Here is a 15,996-nt window from a genome sequence, read left to right on the forward strand (position 1 = left end):
CGCGGGAAACACAAACAAAAAAGATCTGCGCCCCCGGGTGGACTCGAACCACCAACCTTTCGGTTAACAGCCGAACGCGCTAACCGATTGCGCCACGAAGGCTCTGCGAAGCTCACTCGTTAAAACGATTCATAAAGCAAGCAAACCGATTACGTGTGCTATGTTCAAGATGCATTTCAGGGGTTTTAGTGCATTTTATGAATAATAAGGCCAATACAAGAAGTGCATAATATGCAGTTTTGCAGGGTATAAAATTAATGCGAAATGGTAATTTTCAAAATGCTCATTTGTTATATGAATATTTGAGAAGAGTGTAACGGTATCAGTGCAATTAAAAACCGATAATAACGCCTAATCTGGATCAGTAATGGATAGAAAGTATCTAAGGTCGTTTGGGGTCTCATGTCTGATTACCACCAGCTATCGGATCAGCCTTCTTCAAGTAAGTCAGGGTTTGGCAAAGAGTTCATGCAGAGCTTTATTTAATTTTTATTCCAAGTGGCGGAAATAGATTGTTTTGTTTTGCTTGCATTTTTATTTCCTATTTCAACCTACCCACCCACCCGGCGTCCCTTCCCCCGCTCCGAAGCCTCCAGGGATAAGGGACGGCTGCGTGCAGTGGAGAAAGGAAAAACGGCATCAGCAGCCTACTTCAGATGCATGCATCATGTCTCGGGCGTCCTATATGAGCCAATCGAACGGCAATTGGCCCCCTACCAGCCTCCATCCATCGTCACGCCATCGGCAACCCAACCAGGCAGTGTTTTAATAGTTCGAATTGACTTTCCATGAACTAACAACAGCGGTAAAACGGTCGCCCGGGAGAGGGGAGTAATGCACACACGTACTCGAGATGCACTTCATGTGCGTCGTCGTGGTCAAAGATGGTGCAACCAACTGCACAGGAGGAGCAGAGGGTGAGGGGCAGCATAGCGAACAAGCCCACAGGCCTCTGTGGACGATTGTTTTGCCTCCATAACTGCTCTCGTTTTGTCCGCTGCTCATCTTCTGAGAACCGGAGCAGTTGCAACAACTGCGTCTCTGTATCACAGTGGTGAACTGTGCCTTCATGGGGACTGTGGCAAACACTACTTTTCCAGCGAGCCTCTATTGGAATGGACATAAACACCTTTTCTAATGACGATGAATTTTGGCTCAATTTGGCAGATTATGTGGGTCCACCACGCGTTCGGCAATTATAGACGCACACCGTCCGAGGTCAAGTGGATGATTATCACCGATGCTTCAAGAAGCACTATTTCCACAGCCACCACAAATTGCCTCGCCACACAGTATTCACAATACGTTTTCCCCCGATGCAGCGAAACTTGTCTTGTGTGGACGCACCGACTCAGCCAACGATCGATGCATTCCACCTGGTACGGATAAGGGAAGTGAAGGAACTAAAACACTCCACAACAACGACCCTGCGCTAGAGTTCTCCGCATGTTCCTTTAAGAACGCTCGCGCAAGCGCGCAACACGTGAATGCTCCGGTGCGTAACCTGATCCGACGTTTCGCTGGAAATTCTGGTAGCGCGAGATATAGGTGTAAAACTAGATTTTAACAACCCATCCCTGTGCTGCATCTCTGCACCAGAAGACGGCCAGAAAACGGGATTTCCATTGGAAGATGCGCACGCGGGAATAGCGTCTTGTGTTGGTCAGCCCGGCCCTACCGCTACCGCGGGCTAGCTGGGTTGTGCGCGGGTGGTCACAGAACACTGCAACATGTATCGAAGGTGAGCGCGTGAGCGAGAGAAAGGTCCATCTGCGCTTCCCAAGGAGTCACGGCGTAGATCTGGTTGGTGCGCTCTAGCATCCTAACCCGTTCACGCTCCAGTTCACGGCTCCGGTAAATGCGGCGTCGTCGTAGTACGGCGCACTCCATCTGGCAGCATATGCTCAGTTGCAGATCGGGCGAGTGATCGACTGGATCGTGCGCGATCTCGTAACGTGCAAAGCGCGTACTTTCATCGAGAGTATATAGTGTTTGTTGATAGTGGAAAATAGTGGCAAGCGGGTACGGGTTAACGAAAGAAAATCATTGCTCCAAATTACAGCGGTAAGATGCTGTGCCGATCACGGGTGATCGTGGTAGCAGTGGTGCTGGTTTTGTGGGGCCACCCGGGAGCAACCCAGGAAATGAGCATCAGTGAGGAGCTGGAAACGTGTAGCACACTGGACCGGCCACTGTTAGAGCGTGAGTTCGGCGACGGTGCGGACGATTTTTTCGGGAAAATCACGGTCCTGTACAATGTCGCGCCACCGAAACCGGTCCAAACGCCACGCGTGTTTGCCGACCGTGATCCGATCTTCTACAACAAGATCGACTACCGGGAGCAGATTAAGTAGTAAGTGATGTATTGTGTGGTGTTGTAGTGTCTTTAGTGTTTCATGTTACTAGCAAAATAGTTGGGAAAGGAAAATAATGTTAAACTGTGTCTGATGAGTAAACTAGCTAAAAATCTAATTCTGGTCACTTTTGAGCTTGTCCACCACTGAACTAAGAGTGTGATTAATATTATTGGTCGTGATGCTGCGGCGTATAAATAAGTGTGTCTGTTTGTTTATTTTGCGCACTCGTACAATCTCTAAGTGATTATACAAACAGATCCAAAAGTGTGCGTATACACAACAGGTCGGGGGGCAAAAGAGTAGATTTCCACGCCCGAATGGGGACTTGAACCCCAGACCGTTGGATTAAAAGTCCAACGCTCTACCGACTGAGCTATCCGGGCCGCTGGAGAAGAGGTGGCTAGTAACATTCCCGGTCAGGATGACACACATTTTTATAACAATTACTACAACTGATGGAACATCCATAATGCATAATCCACCCTTATTATAACACCCCATTTCCGCTCTGGTTTTCCACCTTACAGTTATCATAATCTGTACCAGATGTTTCACGGCCAGCAGGAGTACCGGGATGAGGTACGGTTTCTGCTGAGTGCTTCACTGCACCGTGTACCGTACGAGCTGGAAAATTATGACTTTGAAAGCTTCTTCAGCACCGTTCAAACGCTGGCCGGCGAGTACAATCTTACCGTGTATCCGAACCGGCTTCACGCGAACCGCACGTTTGCACTGTTCGGTCTGCGGGAGTTTCAGGTGTACGTGATCGATCGTTGCTCGCGTGTTTCGTACATTATACAGCCGCCCTGGAGCTTGATACAGTACGCGTACGTGAAGGCGGCCGTGTTGTCCACGTACTACGATCGACCGTGCGGCAAATGTGAGGTAGGAAGGGAGGATTGAGTTTTTGGAAAATTTTAAATTAAAATATATATTAACTGCTTTTCAGTTGGAAAATTTCCTCAACTCAACGCTGGCAGAAAATGAGAAACAAATCAGCGAAGGAGGAGGAGGTTCTACCTTGAATGATACTAAACCCTACGAAGATGCGTCGGAAGAGGAGACCAACCATGCGGAGGACGAGGAGGATAACGATGGTGTACGGGAGGCGTACAGTGAGGAGGATGACGACGATAACGATAGCGGTGGAGATAGGGCCGGAAGTTACAACACTAACGAAGATCCGTTTGCGTCCCTTAACGTCACCGGACCAGAACTGGAACTCCCGCTCCGTATCATACTGCCGGTACTGCATGTCCACGTGCCGGCTGAAAATGATACACAAGCGACAAACGAACACAAGCTCTATCCCTACATTGTGCTACACTCGAACAACACCGAGGGCCACGCCGTTCATCCATTCCTGGTTCCTACCCAGCCCGAAGTGACGCTCCAAGAGTTACCACTTCCGGTTGCATCCAATTCCACTCCGGTCGTTTCTAGTACGGTTGGTGAAGATGCAGGCACTCTCCAACAAGATAAAATACGTGTCGGAGGCTCTGATTGGTCAGTTGGAGAGTTGGGCATGATACTGAACACCAGCTCGGTTCTGTACGATCCCAAGCAGCAGCGACTGTTTGAACGTTTGCAACGATATAACCTCACCGCTGGCGCACAGTTTGACGAGGTGGCGGAGATATCCGTATCGAACCGGTTCGACGCATGGAACCGGCGACGAGCGCCTCCGAAAGCAGATCCATCCCGGAATAATAAACGATCGCAGATTAAGAAACACTATGCACGGTTGATTCCGTGGTTGAACTGGACGTTTGGCCGGGCTATTCCGCCGGCAAGCAGAATGAGGGTAAAGGTTTCCGGGAGCGTTAATTAGGGTGCTGTAGAACGTTAGTGGTTGTAAATAGCAGTTGCTCTTAAGGTGATCTATTTGTAGTTGCATTTGATGTAAGAAATAAATGAGAATGAAGGAAAAGTTGATATGATTATTGCGTAAATTTTCTAGAGCATGTTTTATTGAAATACTATCTCGTGTTGTAATGACTAACTTATTATAGATTAAATACCATAAACTGCAAAGTACCAAAAATCACATTTAAATTTATGTGCCAACCGTCAAATCGGAAGCGTTTCGATTCAAACTCAAACAAAGCGTTTCCACCGTACACAATATGAACGTTGCACGCGTTCAACCCGCCACTATAAACAGCTCCCTCGCCGCTGTCAAATAAAGCTGATTGTCAAGGTGCGATTCTTTTCTTTTGTTTTTTTTTTCGGCCCTTCAAATTACACCCGTGCATCATCGAACGCGAGTCGGATGATTTTTTGGAGATGGAAATTTACCCTCTCCCCCGTGAACAATATCTCGTCATCGAAAATAGGGATCGTTGAAAGCGGCAACGACTTGTACGTCGAACCACCACCAAGTGCAAAACACCGGGCCGCTTTGTACAACGTTTTGGCAGCAAAATTATAAAGTGGTGCAATATAACCTTTCCGGAACACAATCATCACCATCAATCGGCAGTGGGTTTGTGAAGTTGGCCCCAAAATTTACATCGCATTTCTAGCAAAAAAGGGCAGCGCGTTAGGGTGTGCGTGTACGTGTGTGTGTGCAGAACCCGGGAGTGCGGATTGTGTGTGTGTGTTATTGTCTACAGGGCGAAAGAAAATTGCAACTATTCTTAAAGTGAAACACTGCTAGTAACACAATTCCACAGCCATGAGTGCGCTACTAAGGAACCAAAGTCAGCTGTTTGGCATGAACCGCTGCTATCGGAATCTACAACGTAAGTAGCGCTTGCGGCGATAATACTAGTAATAATAATAACAACACCATCTCAACATGTGGCCCCGGTAGGGAATTGCGAAGATAATCAAAGGGCTAGCTTTTTTTTCCTAGTTCTAGACCGTAATCGTACACGTTTACGTAATGAAACAACGCACATAGAAGCGTGGACGCATTTCGCTCATCCGGCGGGTATGCCCTTTGACGTGGCGGGGGCACGTGTGGACACCCTGGTCCCCCTCGTCACCCTAGGATCGGGTTGGGGGAGATTTCACGGGCGGCAAACCTTTCGATAGTGACGCGAACCGAAAATAACCCAATGTGTCCCCCACTTGCTACGCACACCGTTTGCATGGTTTGGTGCGGTGTGTGACTCGGTCAAGTGCATATGCTTCTCGAATGGTGGGTGCGTTCTTGGCGTGAATCGATACTGCTCTGCTTTGGAGTTCACCACAGGGTTGGCACTTCTGACCAGGCTGAACTTTGTACCACCCACTGCACGCGGTTTCACGGGGCGGTTTTGTCAAGTATGTATTAATATTTCATCATACACGCGTCATCTTACCATGCCGTGAATGTGCCGAAATATTAAGCATATTAGTCAAAATTAGATGATGTAATACAAAGCACGATTCTACTGGCGTGAGATTTGTTGCTGATCACTCACACGGAAAGTAAACAGCAAACATGATCTAAGTAGGTCTTGGGACCACACCAACCCAAAGACACAAACCGGGCGAAGCGGTTGAACTCAGTTGAAAACCGGTTTAAGTGCAAGTTCAGCATATAACGGCTGATCGCGGGGAAGATCGCGAATCGTACGATCGCGGAAATTGTAGAAACAAAACGGTTTACACACTGGACCACACTCTCACACCAATACCGGTAAGAGTGTAGGGGGGCAAACGTACTTGAGCAAGAGCATCATCACCGGAGTGGCCATGGCCGTGACCGTATCGGGTGGAGAACCGTATGTTTGTTCTTTGTTTCAGCTGTTACGGTTTATAAGGAGATCTAGAAAATTAATGCCTATCTTGTTCAGGATAGTTTTAATAATTTAGACGGATTCTCCTTTAGAGGGCCTTTCGATATGAGCATCTGTGTTCGAAATGATGTTTGGCTTATTGTCACCGCTTTGTACAGAGGGAAAACCTTTCTCAACTGCTTAATTATTTTCTATGTATTTTTTAGACACCCAATACTATCTGGTTGTAATTCTAATGCATACGGTATGCGCCCGAAACGATGCCTAGTTGCGATCGTTATTCTTAGAAAACAAATCATCGTTGATCTTTGCTCAAAAGGGTTGGCCTCCTCCACCGTTGATCGAATGCCAGCCCGACCATCACAGCTGAATCGGAAAGCAAAGCTGTTAACAATCAATCCCGGTTGCCAATCGAGTGCAAAAAGCGGTTCCCGTGTAAGAGACCAGATTTCCTGCTGATGATCATCATCATCATCGATACAGAAGATAAAGGAAACCGGCCTGCATTCGCAGCTGATCCTTCTGGTTGCTTTCTTTCTCGTTCGCGGTATCGCGCATGCATTGCTCACGGCCCTGTTTGCCTCAGTTATCGTATCGCTGGCGACACAGTGGTGAGGACCGACTGGGTAGGACAATCATCTGTGAGTTGTGCTGCCTTCTTCTAATCTTGTCTCTTTGGCGGAACCAATTCGCAGGCACGTTTGCACACACCAATATACACACGTGAAGCGTAAGACGATCCGTTTCTCCCCAAGGCACACCGGAACGACGTCTTGCCGCCGGCATGTCCGCATCTTCATTTGCGACCACTTGCGGTTTCTTGTGGTTGATGCTTGCGCACGGCCGAGCAATGTGGGGAAGAAGCATAGGCACACAACCACCTCGACAGAGCAACACAGCCCCGATCATTCACGATCAGCTGTTGTTGCTGTGTGTTTGCGGTTTGAAGCAGCAGCGTGTGTTTTAACACGTTTTTCCTCTTTTTTTCTCTCTCTCTCTGTGTAAGTTCATCCGTCCGTCCTACGGCACGGTATTGGCGCGTGCTATCTTCCTGCTAAATATGCTCGCCCCTACACATGCGCATCCGCTTCCTTGCACGTTCTGCTCGTGATTTCACTGTAGCGCTTTAAGAGTAGCTTAGTTTAATCGGTCTCCTCATCCCCCTTCGGGCAAGAAAGAAGGTGAAAGACATACGACTTTGTACAGATCATCATCCCTGACCTTCGCTGGAGGTTCAACAATGTGGTGGAAGATTTGCATTTTGGCACCGCGTGGTGCAGTCCGACATGCGCTTTCTTCTGTTATGCTTTGTGCATACTGGCGACTTAACACCGGGTACGATCACGCTTCATTATTTGCGCACGAGAACGTTGAACCTTTGACCCATTTCTGGGTGCTTCGGTTTTCTCGAACATAAAAAGAGAGAGAGATAGAGAGACACATTTCATCCCGTATTTTTGAACGACAAGCTAGCTGATGCGCGAGTTTCACAGAGTAAGTAAAACACGACGACCAACAGTCTGCAAAGATGTGCGGGAAATAGACCGGAATGGGTATTTGAATCGCTGGCTTTGTGACGCACATCTTGGGAGCTGTCCTGCAGTGTTTGCTTTATTCTTCACACCAACCATATAATAAACGGTGAGGCGGGTTGCTGTTTTTGTTTTACATAAGAACCATTCGTTGTTGGTTAGTCACAGCCTCACCAAGGGTGTAGAGAGGTATATGAATGGACGCATCGATTAACAGCTCAACCTGCTTGCTGGCCTTGTCTGTTGAAGTCTTATCGGTCGGAGAGTTGGTGATATCGGTGGCAGGTTTGTCGATAATGATAACAACAGCACGGGAAAGGAAAGATTGTCAAGGTTTAATTTAGCTCGACCGAGATTTGTTGGGGTTGTTGGGTGGTCCTGAGGAAGCCGATGTCGGTGATCGGATCGGATGATTAGTCGCTTCAATAACCACACTAATCGCATCACTTTTCCACACCAGAGAGTCTGGACGGGAGCTTGTTGTTGTTGTTGTTTGTAGAGTTTTGAGAGACTTTGGGTCTCTTGGACCTCTTTCGTCTCTTTGGACGGGAGCTTGAATCCCTTCATACCTTGAGTCCAGAGTCTCTAGATAAAGCAAAACGTCAAGGTGATGATCGAGATGGCCAAGTTTCTGCAGATCTCGAGGATGTTTCCAAGAAAGTGTAATTCAAGTGTAGGGTTTGGTTTGTATGATTTGAAACTGTGCTAAAGCATAAGCCTTGCAGGCATATTTGACACTAGTTCTGAACAAGACCTTGATGTTGGCTACTACATTCGATAGACGCGTCCGAACGTCTTTAGCCGTATTGAGAAGTCGTACTGTTGATGAAAACTGGAAATCTCGTACATTGTTAGAGGTAAGGGATAGGATATCTTCTTCTTTTTCCTTGGCCTAACGACCTCTTAGGTCATATGCCTGTCATTTCTGGCTTACTAGACTTACTAGGATAGCCAGTCCTCACTATGGCGGACCGTTCAGGCGGAGATGGGATTCGTACTCCAGTCGTGTCGTGTAAAGTCTGTCGCCGTTATCGCATCTTCTACCGGATCTCCCCAAAGGGATATCCCCCTTTCATTTTTCCTATCGTACCATATACAAAAATGATGGATAAGCTATTTAAGCTACCAACTAACCTTGCAACTTCCTTTGACTACCAAACAGCCAAGCTAGCCGATCATGTTGAATCTTGAAAATTTACTTCCCGCTCAACGGGTAACAAACTTGGCCCCGCTACTTAGGAGTGTCCAAGTAGACGTGTACACTAGAGCGAAATATAAATAAAGCTGATGCCTCTACCAACATCTACCAACATACACTCACACAACGCTAAGAACGATGGTTTCCACTGTCTTTGTACGTCGTTGAGTCGTCTGCTGTTGAGACGTCTAACTGTCTACAGCCGTCGCCGTAGGGACGGCAACGATGCGACGACGACGACGAAAATGGGTATCCTAGAACAGACGGCTCAACCGGTAGCAGTCGATCGGCACACCAGTATCGCGTAGGGCTTCCGCTGGGAAGAAGGGCAGTATTTACTCGGCTAGCGTCGCAATCACAGTTGAACAGAAGGAGAGTAGTTGTAATAGAGGAAACAGAATCCAACCAATATTCTGCGGTTGATTCTCTGGTGCCTCTCTGTGTTCTGTTGCAAATATCTCCTTTTCTTCTAACTTTACGGTACGTCGTACCGTTGGCAAGGTGCGACCGAGCAAAAGGTTAAGACGCCAGTGAAGATCCGGACTTTCACCTGGCGTTGACCGTGGATGTGTCTTGTGTGGTGTTGTATTTGCGCGGTGGCAAAGTACACAAAGAGAGCGCAAATCAGATCGTTCCCATCTTATCTGGATTGAGCGCGGATTTAAGTGCGCTGGTGGACGAATAGAAACGTGCCAACAAGGACGACGTCAACGACGCTATGATGGCGCTAGTGGTGTTGGGCCACTTTGCCGTACCGGTTCATCTTGGTAAGGTGAATCTTGGCGGGGGAATAGAGATAGGAGTGATCGATTCGAGGATTGTTATCGTTCGTTTGTTGGGGAGATGTTTATTTACCCACTAAAAAGATTAATTTGTATTTTTTTTTCTTTCTAAACATTCTAATCGTGCATTTTTCCGCTTCAAATTTCCTTCCAGCCAATGTACGGGTACGGTGTGCCAGTTACCGAGCGAACCAACCGATCGCCTATTTAAGTGCACAGTACGATAGCTTGCTTCAGCCGTGCACCATCTTCAGCGCAAATTCCAGCAGCAGAAGAACTCCGCTCGGGCCCCACACCGGTGGTCTGCCACTGCTCGACGCACTCGGATATGGTCGCGGCAGTGCGTCCACCACGCCACACATCATCAGATGCATTTCCACCACAAGCTGGCTTCGGGATCAGCCCTCCTCCAAGGTTGAGGTCACGGTTCAAACGTTAAAGAAGAAAGAGAAGGAACAGCAGCAACAGCAGCAGCAGCTGGCTAATGGCGCTGTGAATGGAACTCCAAATGTTGCTGCCACACCAACAGCAGCAGCAGCACCAGCACCAGCATCGAAGGTGCTTGCCGACAGTACGCCTAATGTATCGGCTACAAGCGGCAGCCCTGCCAGTGCCGAACAGCAACCTCAAACACCGCCGGCAGCGGCCGTCGTTGCGACCGCGCCGGTGGTAAAGAAAACGCTTCAGCAACGTATATGGGCCGAACTGGTGCACTACTACCACGGGTTCCGGTTGCTGTTCATCGACATCAACATTAGCCGGAAGCTGCTGTGGCGCGTACTTAACGGGAAAACGTTGACGCGTCGCGAACACAAGCTGCTCATCCGGACGACCTCCGACCTGTTCCGGTTGGTACCGTTCTCGGTGTTTATTATCGTGCCGTTTATGGAGCTGCTGCTGCCGATCGCGATCAAGCTGTTCCCGGGCATGTTGCCCTCCACCTTCCAGACGGCGACCGAGCGGGAGGACAAGATCAAGCAAAACCTCAAGGTGAAGATCGAGATGGCCAAGTTCCTGCAGAAAACGCTCGACGATATGGCGGTACAGAACAAGGAGCATCGGTCGCAGGCGGCCAAAGATTTTAGCGAATTTTTTACGCGCATCCGCACCACGGAAGACTTTACCATTTCGAACGAGGAAATACTGAAGTTCTCCAAGCTGTTCGAGGACGAGATAACGCTCGATTCGCTGACGCGCCAGCAGCTGCAGGCACTCTGCCGGGTGCTGGAAGTTTCGCCGATCGGCACGTCCAATTTGTTACGGTTTCAGCTGCGGCTTAAGCTGCGCAACCTAGCGGCCGACGACCGTACCATCCAGAAGGAAGGCATCGAATCGCTCAATCTGTCCGAGCTGCAGGCGGCCTGCCGTGCGCGCGGCATGCGTGCGTACGGTGCCTCCGAGGAACGGCTCAAGTCGCAGCTGCAGGAGTGGATCAATTTGAGCCTGAACGAAAAGGTGCCACCCTCGTTGCTGCTACTGTCGCGCGCGCTCGTCCTGCCGGAGAACATTACCACGAGCGACAAGCTGAAGGCAACGATATCTTCGCTGCCGGATTCGGTCGCAACCGTGACGAAGGCGGCCATCGGCGAACGGGAGGGTAAGATCGACAACAAGACGAAGATTGAGGTGATCAAGGAGGAGGAACGCAAGATCAAGGAAGAGCGCGAGGAGGAGAAAGAGAAGCAGAAGGAAGAACAGCAGGAGCTGGTCGATGGTGCTCCGATACTGAGCGCTGCCGATGGAAAGCCGGTGGAACCGGTCGAGCCACCGGTGCAGCCGGAAATCATCTTTGCTCCTGCGCCCGCCCGAACGATCTCGCTGGACCAGATTCCACCGCAGCCGCACACGGTCGAGGAGATTTCGAGTAAGGATCTGGAGGTGCTGGGCAATGCGCTCGGTACGCTGAGCAAGGACAAGAAGTCGCTGCTCGTCGAGAAGGAGGAAATCAGGGACCTGAAGGAAGAGATTGCCGACTATCAGGAGGATGTGCAAGAACTGCAGGAGGTAACGCATTTGACGGGCAACATTTATTGTGCTTTACTGAACATAAACATATTGATCCTTCCTTTCACAAGGTTGTCACTGCCGCTCGCAATCAGGAAGAGGTGCAGGTGAAGGAATCGCGTGCCGCGAAGTTGCTCTTCAAGAAGGTTAACTCGATGATCAACCGCATGGATACGGTGCTGACGGAGTTGGAGCGCAAGGAGAAGCAGCTGAAGGAGAAGATGCATGCGGCTGAGCAGAGTGAGGAAGCGGCACAGAAGCCACAAGCAGCAGACGAGGAGCTGGTGCGGATAGACGAGCTGATGTCGGCGATCAAGAAGGTAAGTGCCGAACAGTGGCCGGTATCGCGAAAGAAATCGTATTAAAAATTTAACAATCGTTAGAACCGTAATGCGAATGATCGTTATATCTCAATGCAGTTTCTTGGCAAACAACCTTTGTATCGGCCAGGACCACCAGAAGGGTCCTTTTTCACTGGGCTTTTCCTATGTCTCAAGAGCCCATGTTTGACCCGTAATTAGTGATGGGCGTTCGGAATCGGAACTACCTCGTTCCGTTTCCGTTGTCGGAATAGGTTCCGATTCCGATTCCGGGTCCAATTCCGAATGCAGTTCCGGCGTCGAGACCGGAATCAAGTTCGGAACCAAATCCGGAATTAATTTCAATTACGATTAGGGCGGTCCGGTGGCCGAGGCGACAGCGGCGCCGGTCTTCACACGGCAGGGCCGGGGTTCAAATCCCATCCAGACCGCCTCCCCGTACGTAAGGCTGACTACTTTACTACGGGTAAAACCAAGTCACAGAAAGCCAGAAATTGGCAGGCCGAGACCTCTCGAGGTTGTAGTGCCAAGGAAGAAGAAGAAGACAATAAGGGAACAAATTCCAGTATCAAACTTCTTCTTATTCTTCTGTTGCCTTACAATCTCGAGTGGTTTTATGAGACGGCATGCTCTCAGCTGCACACAAATGTTCTCTAAGTCGCCAACGGCGGTTTAGTGTTTTTGTATCTTTCTTATCATACTTTAATTGGGTTTTCTATGCAACGATACATTTAAGGCTTGCTAAGTTGAGCTGCTTTTCCAAATTTTCTATTCTTGGCTTAAGTCTGAATAAAGACTCCCTTTCGCATCTGAAATACCCAAAGTTTAAGTAAAGCGCAGGCTAAAATGAGATTTATTGTTGCCATACTAAATAGAAATAGTAACAAATATAAATAAACAAATAAAAATTGAACTCTTCATCTGATTCCGGATTCGACTCCTGAACCGATTCCGGAATGAGATCGTCTCGGGAACCGGATCCGGGATCAGTTCCGAAATTGATTCCAAACCTACCCTTCGGAATCGATTCCGCAAAATTCGGAGCGCTCCGGAATCGAATCCGACCAAACCATCATTATATGCCCATCACTACCCGTAATCTCTCTGCATGGCTCGGTGGTAGAGTATAAGGGACTCAGATGAACTTGGAAGGTTTTTTTTATATTCGATCACTCCCCAAGGGTCCTTGAAGCCCTGACTCCATGGCATCTCAGGAGATCGTGTATTCCCTAGGTGAATCGAATTTACGAACGCAGTTAAAAAGCATTGGAAAGCTGCTGGATCTACTCTGGTCGACAAATACGAGCGTTTAATGTGCTGTGTGCTCAAACAGCTTACAGGAAGATCAATCCCATCCATTTTAACGATTTCTTTCACGATACCGACCTAGTATTGGCATGATTCTTTAACTTTATTTGACTTACCTGTTTGTATTATTTGCAGATCCAAAATGTCACCGATGATTCGCGGTTAGACCAAATCTCGAAGATTCTGGGTAAAATCGATGACGATCAGGACGGCCAAATTAAGGTGGAGGATGTGCTGAAGGTGAGTGAAACTTTAAAACACATTGTTCGTTAGACGATTCATTTTTACTGAGGTTGTTCCCTTTCGAATCTTCAAAGGTCATTGAAACGATTGGCAAGGAGAACGTGAAGCTGAACGCGAAACAGGTGAACGAGCTGATCGATCTGCTCGACAAGGAGGAAGAGCTCGAGGCGGAGGACAAGATCGAGAAGGCACTGACCAAGAGCCTGGAAGCCAAAGAGAAGCAAAAGGAGCAGAAAGAGAAGGAGAAGGAAAAGTTGCTCGAGCTTACGGATAAGGCTACGGATCTGAGCTCGCTGGCGGCGCCACCACCACCACCGCTCAGCCCGTCGAAGCAGGTCAGTTCTGATGCGCCCATGTCTCAACTACCATCTTCACCACCACCTACCACGACACCATCGTCATCGTCACCGAAGCGCCCATCCGCTTCCTCCACATCCTCGTCAGTGCCACCGAAATGAGCAGGGATATAAGCTTCTCCCTGTGTGTGTGTGGTGTGTCCGGGACCGGGCGACCAAACGAGTATCTTTTTTCTGTGATCGTACAATCCTAGGACGATCGTATCATTGTTACTTACGCTTTTCTCGATTCTAACTCGATTCATACAGTGCGTAACGCCCTACCTTTAGCCGCCGATCAATTTGCTGTGTTCGCGCGGACTTTCTGTCTCAATCTGTGGCTGTGTGGTTTTATTTGTTTGTCTGTTGCTTTTTGTGTATTTTTTTCCCCCAAACACACTGCGGCTTTCATCGGATTCCCCTTCTTCTCTCTGCCCCATTCGCCCAGCAGCTCGACGACGGTACGGCGATTATCGATGCGGACGCACTGCAAAAGGTGGTGGAGGAGAGGAAGAAAAATGCCAGTATTAATGGAGCACCGTCGTCTGGATCGACGGTGCCGGGCGGATCCACGGAGGTCATGCCACCACCACCACCACCAACCGCAACACAGCAGCATCCCGCCGAATCGAGCACCGGTGCCTCGAAGGACAAAATGATTTGAGCGGACTGTCTCTCCCAGTTAAAAAAAAAACCTCCCAGTCAGGCTGTGCGGCGTTTGCGACACGAGGCAAACGACATTCTTCAGTGCGGAGAAGGAACTTCCCAGGAGTCTTCTTCGAAAGACAGGCTCGCTTTAGCGTACAGCGAACGCAAAACGACGGTGCAAACCAACGACGGCGGCATAGTGTTAACGCGATGAGGACGAACACGAACAAGATTTTATGACTTGTACAAGCAAACAAAAAAAGGAGCATACCCGGTGAAAATGGACATTGATTTGTAAGCCGTTAGACGCGCCCTCTGCCTTTGCAAGTAATGCAGCTGCTAGTTTGAATTCCCGTTGCTGTTCCCGTTTGATGCATCTTAAAATGGGCCATGCCCGTTCCGGATTCCAAGCTGCTTCGATGTTGAGAGATCCTGCCCAATTTGAGCGTACTACATTTCCTGTTATAAGTTTAACTACTGTTTTTCTCCCCTCTTCCCACCTTCTCTACACAATGTGTGTGTGTGAGTTCTGCGATCTTAACGATTAGCGTGTAAGGTGTGTCTGCAGCAGATTACAATTACGACGATGACCCCTGGGGGGGAAAAAAGGACCGTTACGAAGTGAAGGAGGATGGTGATGGTAGATTCCAATTCACACAAAAAGGTGCTGTAAGCAGAAGCGAAAGCTGGATACAAATCCAACAAATTTATTGTGTAATAAACGAACGAGCGCATAAATAAGTCAAATGTACAATAAAGAGAGAGGCGGAGAGAGAGAGAGAAGGATAATTTATTAGAAACGTCCGGTACGGTACAACTTGCGTTGCGTTCAAGAGCCAATTATTTCATTCAGTCTTGAGAAACAAGTTATCTGACGCTCGGGAGGAACACCCGAGACTTGGAGGTGGATACTTCGAGGACCGTCTTCGGTAAGCTAATCAAGAATTTGCCATAATTGATTTACTTAGCAGAAACTTACCAAAATGATCGACTCCACATGGGTCAGCTAACCTTCGAGTCCTGATCGCTGCCTACAAGATCCTGTCCCGCATGCTCTTTTGCACACTTGCACCCCTTGCTACGGATAAGATTGAGGATTAATGCGACGTAGGATAAAGTACCTGCTTGCCAAAGGCTCTGGCCGTGATAGAGCACGACTCGGAAGCAGAGTATTGGTTGGCGACAACGATTTTAAGGAAGTAGTGGAGTTTTGCTACCTTGGCACGATCGTAACTTCGGACTGCAACGTAAGCAGCGAAATCCGAAGGCGCATTGTTTAGGGGCACCACAGGCTCCTGACATCCAGAAGATATATCGCACACTGATACGGTCGGTATTGCTGTACGGGCACGAGTCCCGGACTATGCTGGCGGAGGACACCAATGCACTCGCCATTTTCAAGCGGCGAGTGCTACGGACTATCTTTGGCGGTGTGTGTATGCAGGGCGTGTGGAGAAGGACGATGAATCACGAGCTAGCTGAGCGCAATGCAGACATCCTGAGGGTTTCGCTGGTTAGGGCACGTAATGAGGATGCCGGAC

The 15,996-nt window shown here is 48.8% G+C and overlaps 2 protein-coding genes and 2 non-coding genes across 5 annotated transcripts; 2 read left to right on the top strand and 2 right to left on the bottom strand.

The window, feature by feature from the left end:
• Positions 1-28: 28 nt before the first annotated feature.
• Positions 29-102, bottom strand: Trnan-guu. The gene has a single exon. It is a non-coding gene; the product is annotated as a tRNA-Asn (tRNA).
• A 357-nt stretch (positions 103-459) lies between these two features.
• On the top strand, positions 460-4,294 carry LOC118502754. The gene is made up of 3 exons (XM_036035320.1): positions 460-2,353; positions 2,885-3,242; positions 3,307-4,294. The coding sequence occupies exons 1-3, from the start codon at positions 2,070-2,072 to the stop codon at positions 4,186-4,188; spliced, it is 1,524 nt and encodes a 507-aa protein (XP_035891213.1). The 5' UTR covers positions 460-2,069; the 3' UTR covers positions 4,189-4,294.
• Positions 2,668-2,740, bottom strand: Trnak-uuu. The gene has a single exon. It is a non-coding gene; the product is annotated as a tRNA-Lys (tRNA).
• Positions 4,295-4,566: 272 nt separating the features above from the next.
• On the top strand, positions 4,567-15,269 carry LOC118502756 (mitochondrial proton/calcium exchanger protein). Of its 2 annotated transcripts, none has more exons than XM_036035326.1 (6): positions 4,567-5,101; positions 9,752-11,601; positions 11,673-11,921; positions 13,365-13,469; positions 13,547-13,807; positions 14,259-15,269. In XM_036035326.1, the coding sequence occupies exons 1-6, from the start codon at positions 5,035-5,037 to the stop codon at positions 14,469-14,471; spliced, it is 2,745 nt and encodes a 914-aa protein (XP_035891219.1). In that variant the 5' UTR covers positions 4,567-5,034; the 3' UTR covers positions 14,472-15,269. The 2 variants fall into 2 exon arrangements, with proteins under 2 accessions (XP_035891219.1, XP_035891220.1); XM_036035327.1 differs by lacking the exon at positions 4,567-5,101 and adding an exon at positions 9,119-9,582.
• The last annotated feature ends 727 nt before the right edge of the window (positions 15,270-15,996 follow it).

The sequence above is a fragment of the Anopheles stephensi genome, chromosome 2 (genome assembly GCF_013141755.1).
Source record: "Anopheles stephensi strain Indian chromosome 2, UCI_ANSTEP_V1.0, whole genome shotgun sequence".
NCBI lineage: Eukaryota > Metazoa > Arthropoda > Insecta > Diptera > Culicidae > Anopheles > Anopheles stephensi.